The sequence below is a fragment of the Taudactylus pleione genome, unplaced genomic scaffold (genome assembly GCF_031769625.1).
Source record: "Taudactylus pleione unplaced genomic scaffold, aTauple2 ptg000199l, whole genome shotgun sequence".
In the NCBI taxonomy this organism is placed as follows: domain Eukaryota; kingdom Metazoa; phylum Chordata; class Amphibia; order Anura; family Myobatrachidae; genus Taudactylus; species Taudactylus pleione.
Window position 1 is genome coordinate 11,593,322 of NW_028284601.1, and position 27,370 is coordinate 11,620,691.

Here is a 27,370-nt window from a genome sequence, read left to right on the forward strand (position 1 = left end):
CTCATTCATTTCAGATGCAAAATATGTACAGTTTGCTCAATATAAATAAATAAGATGTTGCTGTCTTCAGACTTGTGTGTAACTCAGAATCAGGCCCATACTCTAAAGGTGCATGCACACATAGCGATTTTTTACCCGATTTGGGCAATTTCGACAAATCATGATGACAAATCATGTAAAATATGGCCAAATCGTGAGTTTCCACTCACGATCACGATGCCAATGCACGTCCCCACTCATCGTACATTGCATCTTCAGATATGCCATGCTGTAGGGCAGATTTGCCAATCTGGGACACAATGCACTGGATGCACGATGGATCTTAAGTCAGATTGGACATTTTTTACTCCAAATCGTGACCACGACTGCCGGGGAGCTGCCTGGGGAGAGTTCCGGGGAAATCGTGCCTCAGGTCGGATCGTGAGCACATCTCACCTTAAGTTTTCTTTATATTTACAGCTTCAGAGTCCCTTGCCAGATTATTCTTATTGATATCAGGTATTTCTGTGGGAGTATAGTATTTATTTATATCATATATTCATGCTTGAGTTGCAGTCCTGGAGAACCACGTATGTTATGATTTTGTCTCATCAATTAGTACTATTACATACTATACATATCCACACAGTTTTATTTTTATTGTCTAGTACATGAGGGTATATCTTATTAGACCTGATTAGTGACTGATTTGTTTAATACTAAACCCGCAAGTGTTTTGGTTCAAATCTGGTTTTGAAAAAACAGCTGAAATAGTTGCATTGTGAGCCATTTTTGTTCCCTTAGTATTATTAACATGAATATCATTCATTTCCAGTCAATATTGACCATCTCACAGTGCCTGAAATCATGTGGGCTGGACTTTAATGCAATCCAAAATATGCAAGATCAAGTTTTTAAATCCAAGTTCCGAATTGCAACAAGACCTGAGCGAGGACTTTGTTCTACTCGGAAACTCAAAGCGAATCCAAACTGGCATTTGGAACCCCTAAGTTCAGGTGTGTGTTCCTATTTCGGTAAACTGAACCCACACATTTCTGAATAAATTGCATACATTCCATAGGTAGCTGGGGAATGAATAACCTAATTTATCACACAATCTTCTCTCCTGAAGGTCATGCTCTTGGAACATTTGAATTAGCACAGGTAAGGGACCAAAGAAAAGAATAAAAATAAATTGGACCAGGAGTAATGGTCACATTTTTAGCTGTGTCACTACTAGTAAAAAATATTCTCATAATAAAACTTTTCTTGCCATTGTGTGTGGTGCATGTACTGTAATCTTGGATATTTGTAAGAATTCATCTCATTGATATTATTATCAGTACGCTTTACTTTGACTAGATCTTCTTAAATAGTAGACTTCTGCCAGCACTATTAATAAAATGCTCCTGTTTAAATGTATCCACAGCAATAGCAGTACAGCTGTGTACTTCAGACACTAAACAATGAGTACAATTACAATATTCTCTTTTTTAACTGACACCATACTAGGTGATAGCACATTGAGGTGGCAAAGGTAGAAATGGTTTTACTTTGAAATCCAGCCACCACCACCACACAATACTGTATTCTGGTCTTGTTTGATTTATTTTAACAGAAGAAAGCTGACATTCTAATATATAAGAGCTACAGTAGAAAATGGCAGATGTAACTCCCAGCATCAAAATGAGAGCTGCCAATTCCAGAGGGATAACACTTGCTACCAGAAAAAAAAATCTGTCAAACAATCTAAATACTGCACTGTGCTAAATCAGGGGCTGGGCATTAGTACAGCGGTACTTTTGAGCTAGAGCTCTGGCCTTGATCTGTGTAACATAACTGGGAATACTCCTCTCTTCTTCTTCGCACATTTGAAGCCATTACGGTTGGAATGAAAGTACTACATCAAACACCATTTTTCTCCTAAATGTTTTGAAAACTCCCCATTATTTTTTATTGTAAGATAAATATTTTGGAATATGTGTTTAAAAATCACTGTACTTAAAGGGGTATTCAATATGGGAGTGAAAAGTCCGTGCTGGACTTTTCGCTCCACATCGGAGATTTTTCAGGGATAAAGTATAGGGCGCATGCCCGCTTTATCACCGTATTCAATATAAAACCTCCAAAAGCAGGTACTGTACCTGCGAAGTGGGATCTGCGTAAAAAAACGAAATTTTCCTTGAAAAAATTGTAGGACCCCCCTAAAGTTGTAAAAACATGGGGGATCACTATGGGTACCCCCGTTTTAGCCTGCAAATGAAAGTCGGGGATTTAAATAGCCAAAGCAGGTGTTTTTTTCCCGACATTGAAGAAGTGTTGCAGAAGAGCACTTAGGTGTTTTTTTTTGGTTTTTAAGTGGTCCCATCAAATTTGGGGTACATGAAAATGGGTACTAGCATATTTTTATGTCCCTAAAGTAAGTTTTTAAAAATTCTGCAACTATGCACCTGCCGCTAATAGCCTATTCTAGAATACACCTGCCGCATACTTGCAGAAAAGCCCTGAACCTATTTCCCTATTCTTAAACTCTTTTTTCCCATTTTTTTTTTTACCCCAATTTTTTAATTAATTTTTTGTGGTGTCCCTATTTTTTTTATATTTTTTTTTTTGACACAGTTCTTTATAAAATGTCATTCCCAGGGGTGCAGGCTATTTTTTTTAAGCCTGCACCCCTAAACCCCAATTCTGCACTTTTTGTCGCCACCTATTCAGTGGTGAAAAGTTATCCCCGTTTTTTTTCAAAGACTTTTCGAACCTGCGAAAAGTCTTTGAAATTGAATACAGTGTAAAAGCAAAACCTGCGATAATTACGTCATAGGTGCGATATTAACGCAAAAAACTAAGTTTTCGCTCCATATTGAATTCCCCTATTAGTATTACTTGCTTCTACCTTTTCTTGTCTGACTCAGAGTCAAGACACATGTCAATTTCTGAAGTCATTTCATGTTATAGTCTTTGGGGTAACTGTACAAAGATGACAATTTTTAGAAGTGGAGATGTTGCCCACAGCAACCATTCAGATTCTACTTAACATTTAACTAGCACCTTCTGGAAGATAATAGCTAGAATCTGATTGATTTCCATGGGCAACATCTCCACTTCTAAAAACTCTCATCTTAGTAAATTTACCCCTTTGGGTGTATTCCAGTACCTGCTGCCAGGCTGTCTAAGGTGTGGGCCTGTAGATCAAGATGTGATTACTTCCCACATTAGGCTCACTCCCAGGTTCAAGTGGTGACATGCTAAGTGTTGAGTCTTTATTACTGTGTGGATTATAATCGCCTGATCTCATGCTAATTACGGCTATACTTGTTATTGTGAGATAATTTTGTTGCTAATGTTTATTCTAATCAATGATTATATTAATACAGAGTGTTATGCAATTGTAGGGGGGAGAACCATGCACTAAATTTTATGGTGATTTAGGGTCAGCTGCAGATCTGTACAGAGATGTCCCAATCTCTATCAGGGTTAATACAATATGCATACAATGTTGAGGGAGAGCTGTGCCATTTGACCAGATATACTGATTGCTAAAGAGAATAATGTGTGTGAGTAAGATTAATGGTTACGAATGCATTAAGGTCCCTGTTTGGGTCCTCCAGTCAGTTTCAGATTGAAAAACTTTAATCTTCCCGGCGTGTGTTTTGGATTACATATAACCAGAACAGGCTCAAAAGTCTGGTGCTGGTAATGCTTTTCAGATGGAGCCCACACAGTTTGTTTTTTTAAAAATAAACTCTTAACTATAGCACACAGAAGCCTGCACAGATCAGTGTGATCTGTGCAGTGCTTCTGATGAACACGCAGCTGACAGGCAGGTCTACACATTTCAGTCCAAAAAGACTGAACTCACATATTTGGAGACATGATTCCATACATCATCGGAAAACACAATACTTGCTAAATAGCAATCATGTTTAATCACGGACAAACTTGATTCTTAGTAAATAAGTAATAAGAGCAGGAACATATAAAAAAGTACAACATTTTTTGCACATGTCAGGAGTACAGAAATGGTACAAAACTACTTAACCACAGGTGTCAAACACAGCACTGTAATGAGTGCACAGCATGGGTAGAATTAGTTAACAGCACTAGGCCTGGCAGGGGATTTACAAAGTTTAACTCTAGTAGACTAACTCACGCTAAGCTACTGTCTCTTTTAGAGCACATTAGTCTACTCAGTTATCAGAGTAAGGGACAGTTAATTCAAAGTATCTACAGATGTAACCTCTTCCTTATATGTCAAAGACCATATCAAGTTCAACTTGGGCAGAATTAGTTTGGCTGTGTCCCCAGAATGGGTGTTTGGGACAGCACTATGCCCTACTTGTATGACACTATTCAAAGCTTCCAATATTATATGTTAAATGCAACATATTATATTAGCCTACATCTAATGTATTACTTAGCACAGTTTACAATGGTAAATTTGGCACAGGAGTCAGGAGAGTCTCGATCCAGATCTGTAAAATTTCAGCAACATTTACTATTAAAAAGGAATATATATTCAAGGATTATCACTAGGGTTCAGAGTATGATTTTGTGACAGGGTAATAGTGGTCTCAGATGAGGCTAAATTAATTATGTAAATACCAGAATCAAATTGATAATTTAGTCAGTGTTTATTGTATATACATAGGTCACCAGAAGAGTGCAGGTCTGTTCACATCACTTACCGGTTAAAACAAAGCATATTTTATAACAAATATCAACACCTTTGTGTTATAAAGTTAGCAAAGTATTTTTTGCATGTCTGAACAATTGTGAAATGTATTAATATATAACTGATGAAAACTGTTCTAAGTACTTTAATCAAGAATATTGTATACACAGTGCTGGAAATGTCCCAGGAACATTGGCCAAAATGTTTAGAGGACACACAGTTCATTTACTGTGTATCCCTTATTTTAGTAAGGCCAAATCAATATTGACTTGTTTTCATGACATCTCAGTGTTCTTGAAAATGTACTTTATGTTCTGCAATCTTTTTCATGTAAGAGAATCAGAAGGTTTGCTTCTTTTGCTTCTCTTTTAACCCAAACTTTATTGAATCATAACACACTAAATATCAGCATTTTTTTTCACGGCATCTCTTGGGCCAAATGTTTCTTCATTTGATATTTTTGGGAAATTCTCAATAAGTAAATTGTGATTGCATAGCGTCCTTAGGTTCAGTCATGTGGTGTTGGACATATTGGTGTTTCACATGTTTTATGATTGGCAGCCACCAGCTCTGGCTTAGTCTATCACACAGTCCATAAATAAAATGATTTGGTCTTAGATCTAAACTAGTGGTACCCCTGCATGTGTCCCGCAACACTCCAGGGTGGGAGGACAAAAAAAATAGGGGCCTGCTCTCCTCAGCCACAGCAGCATGTGGAGGCTTCCTGTCTGCTTGCTGTGCTGACATCTTTCTTGCACTGGTCTTGATAAAGACCCTTCGGAGCTAAAAAATTGACAGATGATGACTTCTTTGTGAATACAATATCTTAACTTAATTCTCTAATAGCGAGTGTCCTCATTTGGTTGAATAACTAATTATATATATATATATATATACACTGTATATATAATATTTGTTAATAGGCGGCACTCAGTATTAGAATCAAATCAAAATTCTAAGCAACATTCCCGGTGTCTAACGTCATGCCTGCCGCGACAAGGTGCATAGTCAATTACGTCAGCGGAAGTCCGGACACAAACGGTGTGGGGACGACACAGTCTGGTGGGTTTATTCACATGTGTATAAGGTAAGAATGTATATGTTTGTATTGTTCCCAATGAAAAATGTATATTACATTTGAAATGTTGAACTTGAGGGGAGTGGGACCTCCAACCTTTTATTGATCCTAATACTGAGAATGCTGCCTATTCACAAATTCTATTTGCAGCTAACCACTAAGGATGGGCATCCAGTGAAATCTGTATACACTAGCAGGAGTGCCGAGTATCCAGAAAAAGTATATGTATACTGTATAAAATGCTATAATAATACATTGAAATGTTGATTTACTAAGCGGTGCCTGCTGTTTGCGTGGAGTGCTGTACCTTATGGAATCTATGCATTGTAACGAGTGGGGGCAACCAGCTAAGTATTCCGATTAAAGGGAGTGCTGGATCTTTTTGCAATATATATATATATATATATATATATATATATATACATACATACATACATACACATTACATATCTATGCATATATACACATTATATATATATATATATTTTTTTTTTTTTTTTTCTTTAGAGAAACAGGGTTGTAGTCAATAGGACACATAATAGGCAGGTTCATGGTGAAACAGTGCTTTTAATTGCAACAGACACTACACTTTAACATACACAGACTGAAGCCGGGACAAACAGGCACAGTAATTAGACATGCAGGTGCAAGTAAATCGCCAAGCACCAAAGTGCTAGTTTTCAGTCTGTTGTGGTAGAACGCATTCACAATCTTCTTTGCTCCTTAGCACAGCTAGTTCAGAAAGTCCCTGGCACTAATGAGACTCCGAGCTACTCACTGGCCGCTATTCAGCATCAGTGCCCAGAGCACCACGTGGATGAGAGTTTTAAACCCTAAACGAAAAAATAAAATAATGGCAGCTGCTCAATCAATCAGGGGTCATACCAAGTATAAAAGTGAGGAGGGTCTAACTCCCTATTGTTCCTCAGCACACTGAATTATACTTGCAACAATACTTGCAACAATATATGAACACTATATGGTTGCATGCATTTGCAAATACATGGGAAGCTGCTAGGCCTCGTCACAGCTTCTCTGTCACTAGCAGTCCCTAACACTAAGGTGTTCACATCTGGAGCACAGAGCTCCCCAAAAAACATCCAGCCCAGACAGTGCAGTGTAAAGTATAGATTTGTGCGAGTAGTTAATAAGTGTTGAAAAAGTGGTTAAAATATATGTGAAAAAATACATGAATAAAAAAACAAACATAAAAGGTGATGTGAAAAGTAACTATGTGTATTAAGTGGCGATGCCCTGAGGAGGCCCAGCCAGAGTGGCCTCGAGGACCCTACACCCAAATGCTCACCCCAAATGTAATATATACCAATTATAAGACCTCATAATAAAGGCACATATATATTTTGGCAAATGTGAGGCCTCATGATAAAGGCACATACATAAATGCATCTCATGACCACAAACAAAAAAATGTTAGCTGCTCAATCAATCTGGTAGTACTATTCAGGTGCATGAAAGGGAGGGGTCATACCAAGTAGAAAAGGGAGGGGGGTTTTAAACCCTACCTGTCATCCAGTCATGACTTCTAGCAAGACCTGTGTAACCCACAAATCCCAGAGTTCCAAACCTCCACTGCTGATGCAGACTGCACAGAATTTGCTTTAGTGTCCCTTGGAGGGTGCTGATCCCACAGGAATGTGGCTAATTCATGCGAGGGCCAACCCCTCTCACCACAGAATTGTATATATTACATACACACACGTATATTTGATCTCTATATATAGTGTATAATGTGCATATATACAGAATCTTGCAATTCCTGGATAACTACCTCCAGCCGCTGGTACAGGCACATGAAACCTTTCTTAAAAGGACACTACCAGCTAGAACCTGAAATTACAGTTTATATATTAGCATTCCTCATTCTAAAGGTATACAAGCTGTGAGGAGATTGCTATGTAATAATTAGAAATATCCTGGCCCTGATAAACTTTTTCCTTACACTTCTGGATTTTATGCTCACTAAGAATTGTTTTTTGTTTGACGATTCATTTTATTTACAGTTACAGGGTTGTGCCCTGGGCAGCTGCGTAGACCCCTCATATGCAAATTGTTTTAGGTCTGAAGTTGAAAAGGACGTATTTATTTTGCAACCTTGGATCTCCAAATGTATTTTTCTATTTACCAGATACATAGACGATATCCTCATCATCTGGTCAGGAACCCGAGAAACATTATTACAAGCATTGGAATTTATCAACATTTCGATTGCAAATATTAAATTTCCATCAGATATAAGTGATACGGAAATTCACTTTCTGGATGTACTTATCCAGATGGGTCCGATGGGGCTGCAGACTACACTGTATCAAAAACCCACTGATAGGAACACATTGTTGGACTTTAAGAGCCATCATCCTCCACAGCTTAAACATGGATTGCCATTTTCTCAATTCATGTGAATTAGAAGAATATGCAGCAATGAGGAAGATACCATGAAATGGATTTGATGATGTCCAAATTTCTATTGTGTGGGTACCATCTGGGCCTTTTACTGGAAGCTAAAAATAAGGCCCTGACATTCTCCAGGGAGTCGGTTCTCTATAAAAAAACATGAGCAACATCGAAACAAAATACCATATCCAAATACCTACACATTCTCCAGCAATACCATCATGCAAACAGCTAAGAACTACTGGCCTATTGTTAGTGGAGATAAAGAGTTAAAATGTAATCAAAGATTCAAGTGTGATGCCCTGTTTCCATTGAGGAAGGAAAATCTGGGACTTTGTGGTCCATGTGGACATCACTGGCTTCAAAAACCTTAATATGAGACATTTTAATAGGCAACCACCGTTGCACGAGTCTATGACCTTTTTTGTACTGTTAGACCTGCATTTATTCAGGATTTCCCTGTTTTTTTCCTATTTATACCTGCAAGTTATTCAGGATTTCCCTTTTTTTCTTGTTCTTTATTTTTGGTGGTGGTTTATTTTGTTTACACCTATCCCTTAGGCAACTCAGACTGGCAGGCAGTAGGGTGTGGGGGAGTCATCAATGTGGGTCTACAGTGAGGGTGTCACCTGATGACATCATTAGCGTGTCCAGCTGCTGGGTGTGAGAGGCCTGTCTCTGCACTGTCTGGGTGATTCATGGCTATATACTGTAGGTAAGTGAATTATGTTGTTTTTGATTCAGGTCCTTGAAAACAGTTAAGTAAACCGAAATGTTGGGCAAACACACATTATGTAATGGTGCGTACACACGGTACGATAAAATGCACGATATGAATGATAATGATCATATAGTTATCGTTCATATCGTGAATTTTTCAGGGTTTCCAACCCACCAATGACCTGTGATGCATGGGCAAGTATGGACAATAAAAATATTGTCTATCGACCGTCCATGCAGATAATCGACCAGGTTGTTACTATAGGGACCTGTGATCATTGATTGCAGTCATTAGCAGGTTGGTGGTGTGCTAGATGATCAATGTCAATCATCCAGCACACCATGGAGATCGTTCAATGATATTGTTATCGTAGATGATCGTCCCATGTGTATGCACCATTAGTGTGATTTATTGACAGGAATAGCTGGAGTGCCGGAAGTTTGTGATATATGCTCAATACTTTTGATGCACCTTTGGCAGCAATTACAGACTCAAGGCTTTTTGAATATGATGCCACAAGCTTGGCACCTCTATCTTTTGGAATTTTCGCCCATTCCCTTTGCAGCACCTCTCTACCTCCATCAGGTTGGATTGTGAGATCTTTCCAGAGATGTTCAATTGGATTCAAGTCTGAGACCTAGCTGGGCTACTCAAGGACATTCACAGAGTTGTCCTGAAGCCACTCCTTTGATATCTTGGCTGTGTGCTTATGGTTGTTGTCATGCTGAAAGATGAACCGTCACCCCAGTCTGAGGTCAAGAGCGCTCTGGAGCAGGTTTTCATTCAGGATGTCTCTGTACATTGCTGCATTCATCTTTCCCTCTATCCTGACTAATCTCCCAGTTCCTGCCACTGAAAAACATCCCCACAGCATGATGCTGCCACCACCATGCTTCACTGTAGGGATGGTATTGGCCTGGTAATGAGTGATGCCTGGTTTCCTCCAAACATAACACCTGGCATTAATGCCAAAGAGTGCAATCTTTGTCTCTCATGGTCTGAGATTCCTTCAGGTGCATTTTGGCAAATTCCAGGCGGGCTGCCATGTGCTTTTTACTAAGGAGTTGCTCCGGTTTGGCCACTCTACCATACAGGCCTGATTGGTGGATTGCTGCAGAGATGGTTGTCCTTCTGGAAGGTTCTCCTCTCTCCACAGAGGAATGCTGTAGCTCTGACAATGTGACCATCGGTTTCTTAGTCACCTCCCTGACTAGGGCCCTTCTCCCACGATTGCTCAGTTTAGAAGGCCGGCCAACTGTACGAAGAGTCCCGGTGGTTCCAAACTTCTTCAATTTACGGATGATGGAGGCCACTGTTCTCATAGGGACCTTCAAAGCAGCATATATTTTTCTGTACCTTCCTCAGATTTGTGCCTCGAGACAATCCTATCTCAGAGGTCTACAGACAATTCCTTGGACTTCATGCTTGGTTTGTGCTCTGACATGCTCTGTCAAGTGTGGGACCTTATATAGACAGGTTTATGCCTTTCAAAATCATATCCAATCAACTGAATTTACTACAGGTGGACTCCAATTAATCTGTAGGAACATCTCAAGGATGATCAGTGAAAACAGGATGCACTTGAACGCAATTTTGAATGTTGTGGCAAAGGGTGTGAATACTTATGTAGATGTGATTTCTTAGTGGGTTTTTTTTTTATTAAATTTGCAAAAATCTCAAAAAAACTTTTTACACATTGTCATTATGGGGTATTGTGTGTAGAATTTTGAGGACAAAAATTAATTGATTCCATTTTGGAATAAGGTTGTAACATAACAAAATGTGGAAAAAGTGAAGCACTGTGAATACTTTCCGGATGCACTGCACCTGTATATATATGTATATACAAATATATATATTAGCTCCCCTCACCCTGTAGCACCTCACTCCCCTCACTTCATAGCACCTCTTCATACCATCATAGCTCCTCTCACTCCCCTCACTTCATAGCACCTCACTCCCCTCACCTTGTAGCACCTCACTCCCCCTGTAACACCTGTCACTCCCCCTATTGCATGTCACTGACTCCCCTCAATCACCCGAGGGAGGGGAGTTCAATGTATTATGCAGGACAGTCTGGCCAGCACTGAGGGGGGGCATCAGCAGCACTGCCGCGGTGCTCGAGACTGAGTGTCTCCTGTGACTGACCATCAGAAGCAGGAGCGGGGATACTCGGGCCAGCACTGAGGGAGGGAGGGGGGTCTGAGGGACAAGGTTGTACTCACCACATTAAGCTATCAGCAGACTCTCCGGCGGAGTCTCCTTCCTGCGTTGCTTCCAGTTGCGGCTCTGGGCGGCCCTTCATAGTAGTACAGGACTCCCGGTGAGATTCGAAGGCAGTGTGCCGGCATAACTACAGAGGGTGCAGCACTTTTTTTAAAGTGCAATTTGCTTGCTGGAACTCGGGCCCCCTCTAGCGGCGGGCCCCATAGCAACTGCACCCCCTGCATCCCCTGTAGTTACGCTACTGATTGTGAATGTTACAGGCTCAATACCATGTTAATCTTCGGGTTAGGCTGTGGTTAGGGTTACAGTTAGGGATTAAATGGGCAAAATGTTATGTTGAAATGCGGACTGTGGATATTCAAAATGTTGAGATTATTTCACGGTCTTGGATTCAAAAGGTGGTTCCAATGTTTTCTTTGATCTAATATTGATGGATTAATTGATCTGTACCATGTAGGCTTGTTGTATTTGTTTCCCCACTTGGGAGGAAGCAACAACCTTATTAATAATGATCAGTGTTGCTTTCTGCAGCCACCGTAGGACTGTGGTGAAAATTGAGTCCTACACCTATAACTCACTCTTGAAGGGTGAGTGCACATCTATCTCTAACAAATAATAAGATATCTATATGGTTTTACAATATATGTTTCTTTCTTTCACATATTTCTGAGAAAAAAACACCAGAAAGAAAGGACTTTTATTAGATTAAAGAAAGCAACAAAACCACCTTTTGCACCCAACTATTTTCTTTAAGTGGCCCTGTTGAAAACTCCTGCTGTTCCTGGCTGCAATTCTGGGTCTATTATTAGACCTCACAGGAAACATAGGGGGTCATTCAGACCCACTCGCGAGCGGCAGTACGCTCGCAAGTGGGTCGATGTTCCCCACTGCGCATGTGCACGACGGAGGGAGCTCCGTTGTGCGCATGCGCGAGACCCGGACTGCGACAGCCAAGCTGTCGCTCCGGGTCTCGCACCAAAGGGGGCGTGCTGTCGATGGTGAGTGACAGCACGCCCCCTTTGGTGGGCGTGCCGGGGGCGTGGCGGCAATGGGAACGCCTACCGTCTGAAGCCGTCCCCACTGACATCACTAGTGATGTCAGTGGGAGTTATTTTGGCTCTGATAGAGCCAAAATCACTCCAGGGCTTGTGGCAGGGAGACCCTACCGCAGGGTCTCCATCGCAAGTCCGATGGTCACGATGGTCAAGACCATCGCGACCATCATCATGGACGCTCGTTATAGCTGTGGGTGGTCACCCACAGCTATACGAGCATCCAGGAGGATGCTCCATTTTCATGGAGGAGGGCCCTGATTCAGAGCGAGCGCTCTGGTCAGAGCATTCAGCTCTGAATCAGGCCCATAGTGCCAGTCACTCACAACTGTATCCTAATTTTATCACTGTCTACAATATGCCAATTTCAACATTGTGAAGGACTATATTTCACATGTCAACATAACATCCCTGTCCACATTATGAATTTTGACAAGTTATACCCCCCACCCAGCATGTGCAGTAGCATGCATATTTTTGTATCTGTATGCATTTCCAATTTGGCAACACATTAACAAAACCAAATTATGCAACTCTGGATCTTCCAAACTTACTGTATGTTCAACAGCTAAAAATAAATATAAATGTTTTTATTTTTGTCTTACAATGTACCAGATGTGTTTATCTGGTCAACCATACTTATTATTATGTGTATGGATGGATTTTAATCTTTCAGGATAATTGTAGGTCAACACATTGAATTAAAATAACCAAAAGGACTATATAGACAACTGCTAACCTCTGGAAAGGTGCTTGCATATTTGCAGAATTACAGAACCAGTGCTGTACATGGGATTCATTAACTATGTGTGTATATATATATATATATATATATATATATACACACACACACATACACACGCTCACATATACATACATACACTATATACTGTACTGTAGTTCATGAAATATTAAAACTATGTGACTTAACTGGTTGCTCATAATAGATAAAAATGGAAAATTCCATCTCGAAGAACATTTATATTTGTTGAAAAACCTTCAAATAATTATTACTTGACATTAAAAATGTTGCACTCACATGCTTCCAACCTACACAATGGCTACAATCCCATTTAGTCTCTGGCAACTCTCCCCTCCAGTCATAATACTTGAATTTACAGTACCTGGTTCCAAGGATAAAACTTCCTGGACTGTGGTTACTCCCTTGGCTCACTGCACCCCTCTATCCCCCTCTCTCCCCACCTACACACCTCTGGCTACAATCTCCAATACCCTGTCATCCTTAAACTTTATTCTACCCTCACTTTATATTCCCTTTCCCCAAAATAAGACACAAGATACATTTTTGTGTTCATTCCTAACAAATCTTTCTGTATAGGTTTGTTAAAAAATTACAAACTTGAAGACCTACGTTGACGAACTCTGTTGCTAGATATACTCAAGAGGAATCTGCACTATACCATAGACATTCTTCTCATTTGTTGCCCTGATGGAAAAAGTCTCTAAAAGAACACTCAGACTAATTCTCACAACTCTACCTATTGCTACCCCACAGTCTTTGTGATTATCATCCTTGCAATTGTATTCTTATTCACAATTTATTTTTACACTTTATATGTGATGCTTCTCATATATATACTCAGGATTGTAAGATTTACTTTGTCTCAATAAAACAATATTGCTATAAAAAAATAATAATAATTATTACTCACCATAATTCTTGTAGAAAGGCTGCAAGTATGGCATTTCCCCCCGATTTAAGTAATCATCTCCATTGTCTAAAAAGATTTCCTTCACAAATTTGTATCCAGTGACCACCACAACTGGACGGGACCCAAGGTAAATGGTAAACACATCACCATATTTGTCCGTAAGCTGAATTAAATAATGCATATGTAGAATATTCAGTTATTATATTTAATATATAATGTTATGTTGGAATAACTATTTATTAATAAATGGCAACTCTGATATATTATGGTGCTGATTTACACATTGCTGAATCAGAAAATATAATAGATGTGTCTGCACTCAATTTTAAACTTTGGGTGGGAGATTTATTGAATGGCACTTTGTTAAATGACCATTTTTTTCTGGCAGTCTAACTGCAAGAAAGCAATTTTTCAAAACCTACACAATAGTTCGCATTAGAAGTAATAGAAACAATGATATTTATCAAGCAATGATTTTTCCAAATCATTGAAAAAATGCCAGAAGAGCCACCAGAAAAATAGAGGTTGTAACTAGAGATGTGTGCAGACCCTCGTGTTTTGGGTCTACAGATGTGTACATCTTACCTCCATGTGCTACAAGTCGTGTTAAAAAGAACATATACTTTTTACCTTCAAATGCATCTAATTTACAAAGTGATTTAAATACTGTAGGATGCATAATAAGCTTTTGTTGATCAATAAAATATCATCCAAAGCATGAGGGGTTGTAACTGGAAATTGAGATGGATTTGGACTTGACTTTGGTCTACCCTATCCAGAGATTAAACAATTTTTTGATCACTGCATCCCATGCTACTTCTCCAGCCCCCTTCAACTTGACCTTAAATTCATTATTTTTTGGTTATTGCAATCTGTCCTCACTCATTTTGCAGTATGACACCTTTGTTATTAATCTGTTGTTACCATGGGATGTAGTGATATTTCCAGTGGACGGAATGCCGGCCGCTGATATACCGTCCATATTGAAACCAATGTAGTAAGACAAAGAATCAATAGTATATCAATAATAGATGCAAGGTCTGCGGTGCATACAGGCACCTTGGTCCAGGTGGGCCCACACTGCATGCCCTGCACCCAAATGTAGTTATACAGTCTCCCTGCACCCACATGTAGTTATACAGTCTACAGAGTGCTGCTCTGCAGTCTCGGGCCGATACTGCAAAGCAACAAAATTCACGGCCATTTCCTGGTGACTTGCACAGTAAAGATGTCCCCAGGAATAAGGTGCCATTCTCCTGGAGACCCACACACGTGCACTAAATTTTTGGCATTAAGCCAGAATCTACTGCACTGCCTATTCTTCCTACTGTAACAGAAGTAGTGCACCAAAGAGGACTACCTTGCTTGGTACTTTTTTGGGTAGGATAAATAATCTGTGTACCTGATGACCTAAAATGGCTGCCACAGCTCTATATTCTATTCATGGTTTCTGTATTTACTGCAACCTCTGTATTATGTTCAATATTTATGTAAAGTTTATTTATTAAAGTGCCGAATAATAATAATAATAATAATAATAATAATAATAATAATATTAATAATATTATTATAATGATAAAGGGGTACATTTATAAATAATTATGAATTGATTGTTGATAGGGCCAGTAAAATTACCATATAAAAGGTAAACAACTAATATTTTATGTCACTATGAATGGTACCACATCATAAAACATAAACGGTTTCCCCATTAAAAATACTTTATTTGCCGCATTAGCAATAATTTAATACTGGCATCTACATTTAAAAATAAATATTGGTCTATTAATCTGATGATTTATTTATTTAACCTCTTAATATTCATTAAATAAGTTTGTCCCAGATGAGTTTATAAAGTTTTTTTTTGTACACCTTATACAATAAAAATGGTTGCCAACAGTATATAATAATTGTATCGTGCCATCTCATCTTCTAATTGACAGATATATTTTTGGCAGTTTATGGTGGTTTTGCTATGGTTTGTGACTGTTTGGGTAAAACTGCTAGCTATTTGGCTATTTCTAAACAGCACACATTAGCAACAGTTTGGGAACTACCCTCTAAACTGCAGAACAGTAAATCCTCCATCCAAACTGTCATAATATGAGATGGTTTTAAATCACCACACAAACCGTCATTTAGTACATTTCCACCTGGGTTTATTTATGGCTTGAAAATATGTTTCTCTTTTGTATGCTTGTATCTCCTAGATTAGTGGTTCTCAAGCTTGGTCCTCAGGACCCCACACATGTCATGTATTCCAGGTCACCCAGGAGGTTCACAGGTGTATTCATTACTCACACATTTTAAATGATTCACAGGTTAAGCTAATTATTGCACTTGTGATTCTGTGAGAAGACCTGGAAAACATGCACTGTTTGGGGTCCTGAGGACCGAGATTGAGAACCTATGTCCTAGAGCACTATGCTTCTATATGTATTTGCATGTCCCATCTGCACACAAAGTGTGCACCCAAGATTCTGAATTGTAAAGCCATGTGCAAACACTAGCTTATCTTATTTAAATCAGCTTTATCAACGTATAGTGATAAAGGGCTCTATTTATTATCATCATTTTTACTAAAATAAAGTGAAAAAGGGTGTTTTCACACCTGTTTCACATTATTTTAGTTTCACCTACAGTTACTACAGGGCAATTGAAGTAGAATTTGTAAATTTCTACTCCAATCCTTAAGTATCACTTATTTTTAGTAATCAGATCACATTTCCCATAATTGTAATGGGAAATGTGATCTGTGTGCAATTTGCTAAAAATAAATTGTGAAAAAAATACCTGGGGAGGCCCTGTGATAATAATGCCACCTAAAGGTGGCATTACCCAGGGTCTCCCCCAGTTACAGGACTCCTGCTCCACTCTAACAGGCAGAGCAGAGCCCGGAGCCGGCCCCAGTGATCAGCTGTGTGGTCTAAACACACTGAAAAAAAAGTAGTAAAAAAAATGAACTTACCTGAGTCCTGGGATCTGAGTTTGGGGCTGTGGTGATGTCCTCCCTCCAGTCAGCTGTTCTCCCATACTGCACTGTGGCCCGATCATCAGGTGAGGAGGACATCACCGAAGCCTGGATCATGCAGGTAAGTGCAATTAAGGGAGGGGGGGGTGGGTGGTCACAGGGGGAGGGGTTTAGTGTCGGGGTTGGCGCTTACTGCAGGGGGGTAAGAGCGGCGGCCAGTCAGCACATGCGGGGGCACTTGTCATGGTATTTTTTGCGAAAATACCGTGATAAGGCTCCGGAGGGGATTCGCAGGGACAGATCTTTATCGCAAGCTCTGTCCCTGCAAGGGATTTTTAGTAAATCCTTGTGATATTGCCTGAATTTGCAATGCAAATTCAATCAGTAATATCACACTACAATCTGCATTCCCAATGCGGATTGTAGTAAATAGAGACCTTATCACTAATGTTACTATAGTTTTATTTATCCATTTTAAATATTTGAATTACATTGCCTTAACCACTTGCCTGGCACGGTCGTATCAGATACAACCGCACCAGGCTGGGCTTTCCCTGACATGGTCGTATCTGATACGACCAGTCAGAAATGCCCACTAGGCGGCTGTGGGAAGCTAATCTTCCCGCAGCCGCCTACATCAGAGGGACCTTCTGGGACCTGACACACCCTCCCGCTGCGGCTCCGGAACTACAGTGATCACCTAGTGATCACTGTGTAGGAGCGCAGCAGCAGCGGCTCTGGATCTGGGCCACCAGCGGGAGACGCTCCCGCTGTGGCTTCGGCACTTACAGTGATCACCTAGTGATCACTGTGTAGGAGCGCAGCAGCAGCGGCTCTGGTTGCTGCTGAGCTCCAACACATATCCATCGATCGATATATATATCGATCGATGGATATCGCAGAGCCTCTGATTAGGGATGGCAACTGGCCATCGATGGTTTGCAAACCATCGATGGTCTGACTGCAAACAAGTGGTTTGCCATTGCTGGTGGCCATCAATGTTGCACCATCGATGGCAAAACTCAATCGATGTTTAGGAAACATCGGCAGTTGTGGTGTACACAGATCTCCTCGACCAATCGCAAAACAATTGATGGCTTCTAACGATAGTTGAACCATCGATGGTACAGCCGTCAATGGCCATCACTACAGTATAATATAAATATTGCTATTTTTATGGTATACTGTGTTTTAAAAAAATATTTTTTTCAAATAAAATAGTGATGGATAAGTTTAAAATTATGTTCGTGACCTAATTCAATCATAAAAGAAACCGACAATTTTGGAGCGGTTTTTGGAAAAAGAATTCGTCAGTTAAGTGGTTAAAGCATAGTTGTGCATCTATATGTCATCATCCACAATTTCATCTTGAAAATTCTTGTTTTCCGTACCCTAAAATGTTCAGATATCTAGTTACAGTAAATGATCTCTGAAAACCTCCAGGATCCAAAATAAAAGGCACTTGTATGTTGTCATAGGCAGCACTTTTTGCCCCACTAGCATTGCTTATGTCTCCTTAGCCTATACTCACATGCATAATTACAATTCAAGGTTTTAAAATATTTTTAAATAGGAATCTAATATTTCTTATTATGTCACTTGTGTAATGTTTAACTGACCAACTTCATCCAGTTAAAGAAAAGTTTAAAGAGGACTTACCTTTATCAGAGATTTCACTATGCCTCCTATTCCTATCTCTAGGATGTTCCCCAGCAATGGAAGGGGTGCTGGTCCAGGGGGAAGGTTCTTATATCTCCAAAATCTATTCAATTGTAAATACAAGAAGAGGCAAGAGGCACATAAAATCAGTAGTAGTGTCAAACCTTGTAGTAAATCCATTCCGAGTTAGTTCCCACTTGCTAGAGTTCCCTTTGTGCTGCACAGTCTGCCAAAACACTGAGCACAATCATTCAGATGTATCTGTGTATGATAGAAGAAGGTTAAATAAGTTGATTTAAGAAACCTGTAGGTGGAGCTCGATATTCAAAAAGTTCCAGAAGGATTAAAGTCATAGATTACTACAATTATGTGAATGTAGGAAATACTAATTATTTTCCATGGTGCAGCATTCACAGTTTTTTTTTACATATAGCTTGCCACACTGGAACAAACAGATAATTTTTTGTAAGCAAAAAGCCTAAGAGCCTGATTCAGACCCACTCGTGAGCGGCTATCCACTCGCAAGTGGGTCGATGTTATGGACTGAGCATGCGCACGACGGAGGGAGCTGCTCATCCCCACATTTGCAGAGGGAAAATGAATGGTGGAAGGAGGATCCAAAAGGTCAGGCTCACACATGGCAAATGCGGACACACGGACTCTCCTCAGGAATTTGTGATTTTTCGGAGCACATGGTTGGTTTCAGTGTCTTACTCATCTGACTCTTAACAATTAAAAAATTTTTGGTACCTCTTCTACAAGCAGAAGGGCATAAATCATCACTAGAACCACCAGTCATAAATAATAAAGGCCAAGGCCTTACCCTTACCTTGCCACTTTGTGTAGTGAATGGAATATTGCCAATATTTTGTTTCCCTAAAGCTAACTTAGCTTTAGATTTTTTTTCTCTTTAACAGCGTAAAAGTAGACTTAAGTCTAGTGCATCGGCCTTCATAGATAACGTTGACGGTCTTGCATCGTCATCATGACTGCAGCCGACAGCTATAAGACTGGTATGTGGATTCTGGTCTCCTGTCATGTGACTGTCCTCCATACTCACTGCGGTCTTACAGCCATGTCACCAAGAAACTATAGCGCAGATGAGTTGCAGCTAAGGCACACAACCAACCACACACACAAAAAATTGGTTTTATTTTTTCACATGGCGGGTGTAGCTAACACGCACACACAAAAAAATTGGTTTTATTTTTTTCACACTGGGGGAGGGGGGGAGCACCCCTGAATGAGGCAGCAGCCCCTTGATAAATGAGACACAGGCAGCACACCTGTGCACCTACATTGCTGATAATAATAAATGTGGCTAATGCACACACAGAAATAAAAAAATATATGATCTTTTTTTCTTTTACACTGGGGGTGAAGAGCACCCCTAATGGACATAGCACCTCCTGGACAACGCAAAAGAACAGACAGCCAGCCCCTATGGACAGGACAAAAGCCAGCCAAGCCCTATGGACAGGACAACAGCCAGCCATCCCCTATGGACAGGACAATAGCAAGCCAGTCCCTATATGGATTATGTTATGGACAACAGCCAGCCCCTATGGACACTAAGCAGGCAGTCCCTGAGTGACTGACAATGACAAGTTTAACACAACTGTAGCCATCCACTATGCACAGCAGCACAGCAAAGCTCCCAGCTCCCTCCCCCTTCACTCTCCATAGCCAGAATGAAAAATGGCAGCGATCGTGGGACCTTTTATATAATCCAAAACCCACGAGAATCCAACAGAGGGATGATGATGTTTTGCCTCGTTTTGAGATCTGAGTCAGGAAATAAAACCCGTGCCAACTCTGATCTGACTCGGATCCCCTAAGTTCGGGTGGGTTTGGAATTCTGAGATCTGAACCCGCTCATCTCTATTAAGAAGGAGTATTTCTGACATATGGAAGGTGTGTCTGTATATTATAATATTTGGAATGTATATCTCCTGGCTGCGATAGATCTCTCACATTCAAAACTAAAAACAACCATCCAGCGCTAATTTGACTTAATTTAAATATATAAACTCAAATGACCTGTGTGTAGCAACACTTGATGTATAAAGCAGCAGAGATAAAAAATGTGCTAATGGTAACACAGTTACACACCTGTGAATCAGGTGTGTTGGACAAACAAAATATGTGAAAAATATATTGGTCATTTGGTATATCAATCAATAAGATGTTTGGTGTATATATGTGACCAATTTGGATACATATATAAAGGGCTATCAGGCAGCATCTAGTCACTCTTTGATAAAGCCCCAGCATTGTGGAGCGAAACCGGTCAGAGGTAGCCTTCCAGGACACATTGGGACTCATTCAAACATATTGGTGGTGTTCAGCAGCTGGGATGTGTATTTCTGCAACCCCGGAGGACGTTTGCTGGTAGTCGGAGTAGAGGCTGGGATTGAGACGCGGCGGGAGCACCTTTATTGCATCATCAGGTGAGCCGCTCATAGACTGTCTCTCCGTGGACGCAGCCTCCTCCGACATTAACCTTGCTATACTTACCTGGAAATAGACAATATTTCATCTATCTAAACGGAGCTGTACATTAGATGCCTCCCAGGATTCCTAATAACATGGAGCCGGCTGTCTGATATTACATAGGATCAGCGCTTTGGTGAGAGCATTGCAGCGGGATGACACGTTCAGTGTGAAACATTCCAATATTTTCCCTGTGAACTGGATTATTGCTTTTTGCTTTTTGTTTTTTATCTCTTATATTGAGACTATCCATGAGAGACATTTAATATAAGACACCTATTAAATATTATCTGCTTGTTTATGTTTTTGATTCACTTCTCCCAGCAATACATTTTTTTGATAGTGTATCTAAGAATTGAATCATTATATTATGGTGACTTTAATATTGTATATTGACCTGTCAGTTTGATATTGTTACATTATATTTTATTATTAGTAAAGATTTATAAATAATTTTATCAGTATGGTGATTGTCAGTTCATCCATATCAACCCTTAAGCATATTAATTAGCGCAGGGTTCCTTCACATATCTCTCCCATTCAGCAATGAGTTTTTTACATAAAAAATGCGGAAACTATGATTTACGTATTTATGTAAATCCCCTATTCAGCAATGGGATAATGGAGAAGATAACATAATTATATTCTCCATTAATTCCCATCTTGCAGAGTACACCACTGTAGGGATCAGCCATTGACCTCTACAGTGTTTTAATGCTTTTTCTATTCAGCATAGCAAAAAGTGTTAAAATAAGCTGGGTACACACCTAAAGATTTCCTGTCCAACCATCCAACTAGTTCATTGGTTAGAATGAAAATTTGGTAAGGTATGAAAGCAAATGACAATCAGCAATTTGCTCCCAAATGCCGGAAAATGGACAAAAACTGTTGTTTGATCAAATTGTTTAGATCAAACATTTAACAAACTTGTCTGAAAAACCATTTTCATCAGTTTTCTGGCATTTAGGAGAACATTGCTGATCATCATTTACTCCCAAATGTTACCAGATTTTCATTCCAACCAATCAGCTAGTTGGATAGAAAATCTTTAGGTGTGTACTTGCTCAATAAATCTTTACTTTTTATAACGCCATTTCAGAACTACATGGACACAGGGAAATTTTCTCATAAGTCCCTGCATTATCTTGTTACTCCGTTCAGTCTCTGTCTCTGCTTCCCAGTGACCACTGACTAGTAAGTACAATTAGAGCTTAATCCTGCCTAAATAGTTTAACATGTGTATACAGATTTTATATTGCCCTGTACAGGTTGAGTCTCCCATATCCAAAATGCTTGGGACCAGAGGCATTTTGAATATCAGATTATTCCGTAATTCGGAATATTTTTATATTTCAATGACGTATTTCAATGATGGGACCCAGGTGTGAACACACAAATGCATTTATGTTGCAATACACCTTAAACACATAAAATACACACAAAAATCTTTAATTTTGTGCATGAGACAAGGTTTCAAAAAATATAACAAAGTTTGTGTACTATATTAGGCACTGAATTTGAATGCTACCAATAAGCAATAATTTTCTTGCACATATGAACACATTTCTTACACTTATTCACACATAAGTACTTAACAGTAAACAATGCACAGTAGTTAACCGTTAAACATTTCACATTAATACAGGTATAGTAGAACAGTGAAAAAATAATGTGCTCAGCAGTATCAGAATACTGTACAGTACCAGCTTTTAAGCAATAAATAACAGAAGGCTTTACGTCTCAACATACGAAAAAAACATCAGAAGCACTTGAAGAGCCAGGAAGTGGCTACTCTAGAGATGAAGAGGAATTCTGCTGGATGGCTTTTTTAAATGTTTCCTCCAAAGTCATCTGTCTCATTAACAACGTTTTTTGTCTTAGAAGTCACTCTTTGGTTTTAAAAACTGACATGACTTTGTGATCTGTTATGACTGCATGCTGCTCTACATCTTAAATAAGTACATCACACATTTTGACCATGTCGTCTATAGAGACCTTTTCTGCAGATTTAACAGATTAGAAGTCGCTCTTTGGTTTTATAAACTGACATTTCTTCGTGATCTGTTATGACTGCACGCTGCTCTACATCTTAAATAAGTCCATCACACATTTTGACCATGTCATCTATAGACACCTTTTCTGCAGATTTAACAACAACGACGTCATCTTCGTCACTTTTATCAAGATCAACTTAGTTTAGAACCATTTCAGCTATTTCACCATCAGTCAGTCAATGAATGAATAACTGGAGCCTCATTATCGATGTCAAAAACTTCTGCGAAATCAGTTTCTTACAGCTTATGGATGGATTCTGAAGGTATATTTCTTGCATATGCAAGGAGGTCAGACATCATTGCTTGCTCACTTGAAATATGGAATCCTTCAAAGTCACCTTCATCTTCATCATCATCATCATCATCATCATCATCATCATCATCATCATCATCATCATCACTACTGCACATAGTTGCAGGCCACAGGTTGTGCCAGGCATGCTCAACTGTCTCTTTAGTTACTGTGTTCCAAGCATTGGCAACAGTATATATGGCATCCTTTATGCTAAACTCCTTTTGAAAACCTTGCACACCCATGCCGCTGTTCACTGCTGCTAGTATGCTGTTCAAGAAAGTGTTTTTATATTTACTCTTCAGTGATCTGAGGATACCCTGGTCACATGACTGAATTAATTTAGTCACATTTGGGGGAGAAGTTCAGCTGAAGGATGAGCAGAACAGTTGTCAAGGAGAAACAAAATCTTGCAGTCATCATCCAGTACAGATTCCATGCAGTGAGCACAAGCCTCTGGTACAAAATGTTTGTGAAACCAGTTGGAAAAGATTCCTCTGGTGACCCATGCTTTTCTGTTAGCATAATAATTGATTGGTAAGAAGTTCATTCCTCTAAAACAGCGAGGACGCAGGCTTTTGCCTATCACAACAAGTTTACACTTACAGTATGTGTCCCTGCTGCGTTAGCACATCCTAGCACAGTTATACTGTCCTTGGACTTTTTCATTCCTGTAGGAGCTTTGTCATCAGCTGTAGTCAGTGTCTTTCTTAGGCAATAATGTCGACACAGTGCTGTTTTGTCAGCATTATAGACTTATTCTGGCATTAGATTTTCATCTGCAATGACCTTGGCAAACTCACCAATAAATTTAGCTGCTGCTTCGTGATCGGCAGATGCTTTATCACCACAAATCTTTAAATATTTAATGCCATGTCTTTTCTTACATTTCTGCAACCAGCCTATTGAATATTCACAGTTCCCTTCAATGTTCAGTTCATTGTGAAAAATCTTTGCTTGTTTCATGATCAACATACCAGTAAGTGGCACGTGTTCACTGCAACGCTGATGGATCCACTCTTTCAGTACATGATCTAGATCCACACTTTTTGCATTGTGCAGTGTTTTTCTATTATTTATCAACTTCGGTTCATCACTTTCAGTAAAGAACTTCAACAGGTGAACCTTCTGTTTCTTCAGGTCATATATAGTGGTCAATCCAACACCAAACTCTTCTGTAAGATGTTTCACCTTACACCGCTGTCCAGTTTGTGCAGCAGCTTGATTTTCTCTGATATAGTTAAACAGCAACACTTCCTTTTTTTTCTGACTGTTAGCAGGACTTTTTGACATTGTCACCACTATTCAGTGTATTTACACCACAGAGCACTTTTATCCTGGTTAATAAGTACCTGTAAAGACAGTCAATGAGACAGGTTGACTTTAGTAAACAACCAGAGTAATTACAATGTACAGTGCAATGTAGAGTAGGAGTGCTCAACATGAGGTCCTCCAGCTTTTGTGGGCTTACACATTACACATGCTGTATAGTTCCAAATCAGTTGGAGGGCCACATGTTGAGCACCCTGGTTTTGAATAAAAGTTGCCTCTTTTCTGATGAGCCAATAGCAAAACTTACCCACCGGGGCTTGCAGCCACACAAAATGGTGATGGCGTTACACAGGCTAGAAAGGGAAGGAAGCACCGGAGCACGAGTACAGATAGCAGTAGGTCCAACCTCAAAGAAACAGCAGGTAGGATGTCATATAAAGCCGCAACAGCAGCCAAGGCTGGAAGAAATTAAAAAAAAGAGAGGTCTGTTGAAAAACAAATATTTGTGTACCATCTTTTTCTTTAAATTTTGCTTCGTATTCACATTGCAGATGCAGCGAAAAACCACTTATTTTTTTAATAACACTGCCAGCATATCTTACAGACAATTGATAGGGTCCATCCCACAAATCTTAAACCAGTCCTATCCACAATCACAGCAACAGTGCATTAAGGGCCTGATTCAGAGCTGCTCGTAAGCGGCTGTTCGCTCGTTCGGAGGGATGTTTTCACATCTGCGCATGTGTACGGTTTTTAATACGCATGCGCGAACCAGTCAGTGCGGCCAGAAATCATTTGTTCGCTATATAGCGAGTGCCTGCTATTTTGAGTGACAGGATGAGGCGTATGTGGGTGGTAACAGGGGAAGGTTCTTGAAAACGGGGAGTGGAGATCCGAACGCAGGTGTGCTTAAAGGTCAAAACGGGCGTTTTTAGGGTGTGCATAATTAAAACAGCAGCGTCATCGACCACGTAACTTGGTTATTTTATAGCCAGAACTGCTAGCAAGATTGTGGTAGGAAAAACCAGCCAGAAGAATAGCAAGCAGTTCATACGCTGTTCGATGTACTCGATTAATCTATTAAATAGCGGACATGACGTATGATGCGAGCGGCCAGGCGAGCGGCCAGGGGGCGTTTTTTACAAAATAGCGGCCGCAGGTTTTGATCGCTCGTTCAGACATGGAGGCGTCAACAGACCGCAAAGAGCGAACGGTTCATTTGAATAGCCACCCCCTTTTCCTGAACGAACGTCCGCAAATTGCGAACAGCTCTGAATCAGGCCCTAAGGGTGCAGTTATACCACTGTTTTATAGATTTCTATAACACAAAACTCCTGTGAAGAGATTTTTAGTTTCACTAAAAATCAGCAATTAATCGGCAAACTGGCCGATGTCCAGGGCGATTTGCCTTCACCCTGGACCTCACATGATTGTTGGGATACCCAACAGTGATTAATGAACAACAGAACAATCACTTGTTCCATCCTTCATTAATATGCAAGGCTTGGCATACAATATCATGTGATGGCCTTGTAACATGGTCAATCACACGATAACGCATGTGACTGCAGGAGCACGCAATTTGGGCATACACACTGCACAAAATGCCACATTTGTCAATCCAATCTGGCCCAATCGGAATGAAATAGCTTGTGGGTACACCGCTTTAAATGGAGTCATAGTCACTAATGGATGCCACAGATGGGTGGACAATGCCCATTGCCAGCTGCAAGGAGGGGTATACCAGGGGCAATACCAGCTACAGGAAGTGGTAAATCATGCCCTGTGCCAGCAGAGGGGGTACACAATGCCCAGGGGCAGCTACTGAGGGGTTACACCATGCCTAATGGTGACTGTAGAGGGAGGTACAGAGGGGGTACACCATGCCTAATTGTGACTGTAGAGGGAGGTACACAGTGCCCAGGGCACCTACAGAGGGGGTTACAACATGTACAAGAAAGAGAAAGATTAGCATACCTTAATCAAGGCTCAGTAGAGCTGATGGTAGCCACTGGTGCCTGGTTCAGCAGGTGCTGTGAAGGGGGGGGGAGTGGTGGGTGCCACTGGGCTCAGTGGAACAGAAGTAGCCTGCTGATGCCTGTCCAGTGGGGAGGGGGGGCTAGTGGGTGCCGTGGATAGGGGATGGGTCTGGTGGGTGCTGCTGTGCTCCTTGGGGCTGATGGTGGATGCTAGTGCCTGTCCGGTGGGTGCTGTGCTTGCTGCGGGACTGGCACTGGAGAAACAGACAGTGGACTGTGGGGGAGCCGGCGAGTGCCACGGGTGGGGGCGGTCCTGCTGGGCTCTCTGAAGCAGAGCGTGGCCACTGGAGCCTGTACGACAGGTGCCGCGGGGGTGTCCGCTGGGCACAGTGAAGCAAAGGGTGGCCGCTGGAGCCTGGTCTGGTGAGTTGAGGGGTCCGTTGGGTGCTGCAAGTAGTTCCAGCATGGTGGTAAAGTGCAGGCAGAGTTCTTGTCAGCTATCATTACCTGAGTAACCTGTTCATGACATCAGGACACGTGATGCTGCTGCCCGAAAACTACAGTTTTTGGAATATTTTGGTTTATGGATTACCCGGATATGGGAGACTCAACCTGTATACATTTATATTTATGTGCTATTATATTTAAAATGTATATATACATTTTTAATATAAAAGCACATAAATATACAGTACATGTATAGAGACTAATAGAAAGCCTGTATATGCATGTCAATCTATTTGTACTTACCTGTCCGTGGTCACCGCAAAGCAGGGACAGAGACTGTTCCCGAGCGCATGACTGAGCATGAGCAGGAGCAGAAACAGAAGGGATTGT

General features: G+C 40.4%; 1 protein-coding gene across 1 annotated transcript in view; it reads right to left on the bottom strand.

Moving 5' to 3' along the window:
• LOC148518797 (cytochrome P450 2G1-like) overlaps positions 1 to 18,623 on the bottom strand; it is a 79,609-nt gene extending 60,986 nt beyond the window's left edge. Inside the window, exons 1-2 of the mRNA XM_088477112.1 lie at positions 18,444 to 18,623; positions 13,814 to 13,976 (exon numbers count right to left, since the gene is read on the bottom strand). Of these exons, the coding sequence (XP_088333238.1) occupies positions 13,814 to 13,976; positions 18,444 to 18,623 (343 nt within the window). The remainder of the gene's footprint in view (positions 1 to 13,813; positions 13,977 to 18,443) is intronic.
• Between the last annotated feature and the right edge of the window lie 8,747 nt (positions 18,624 to 27,370).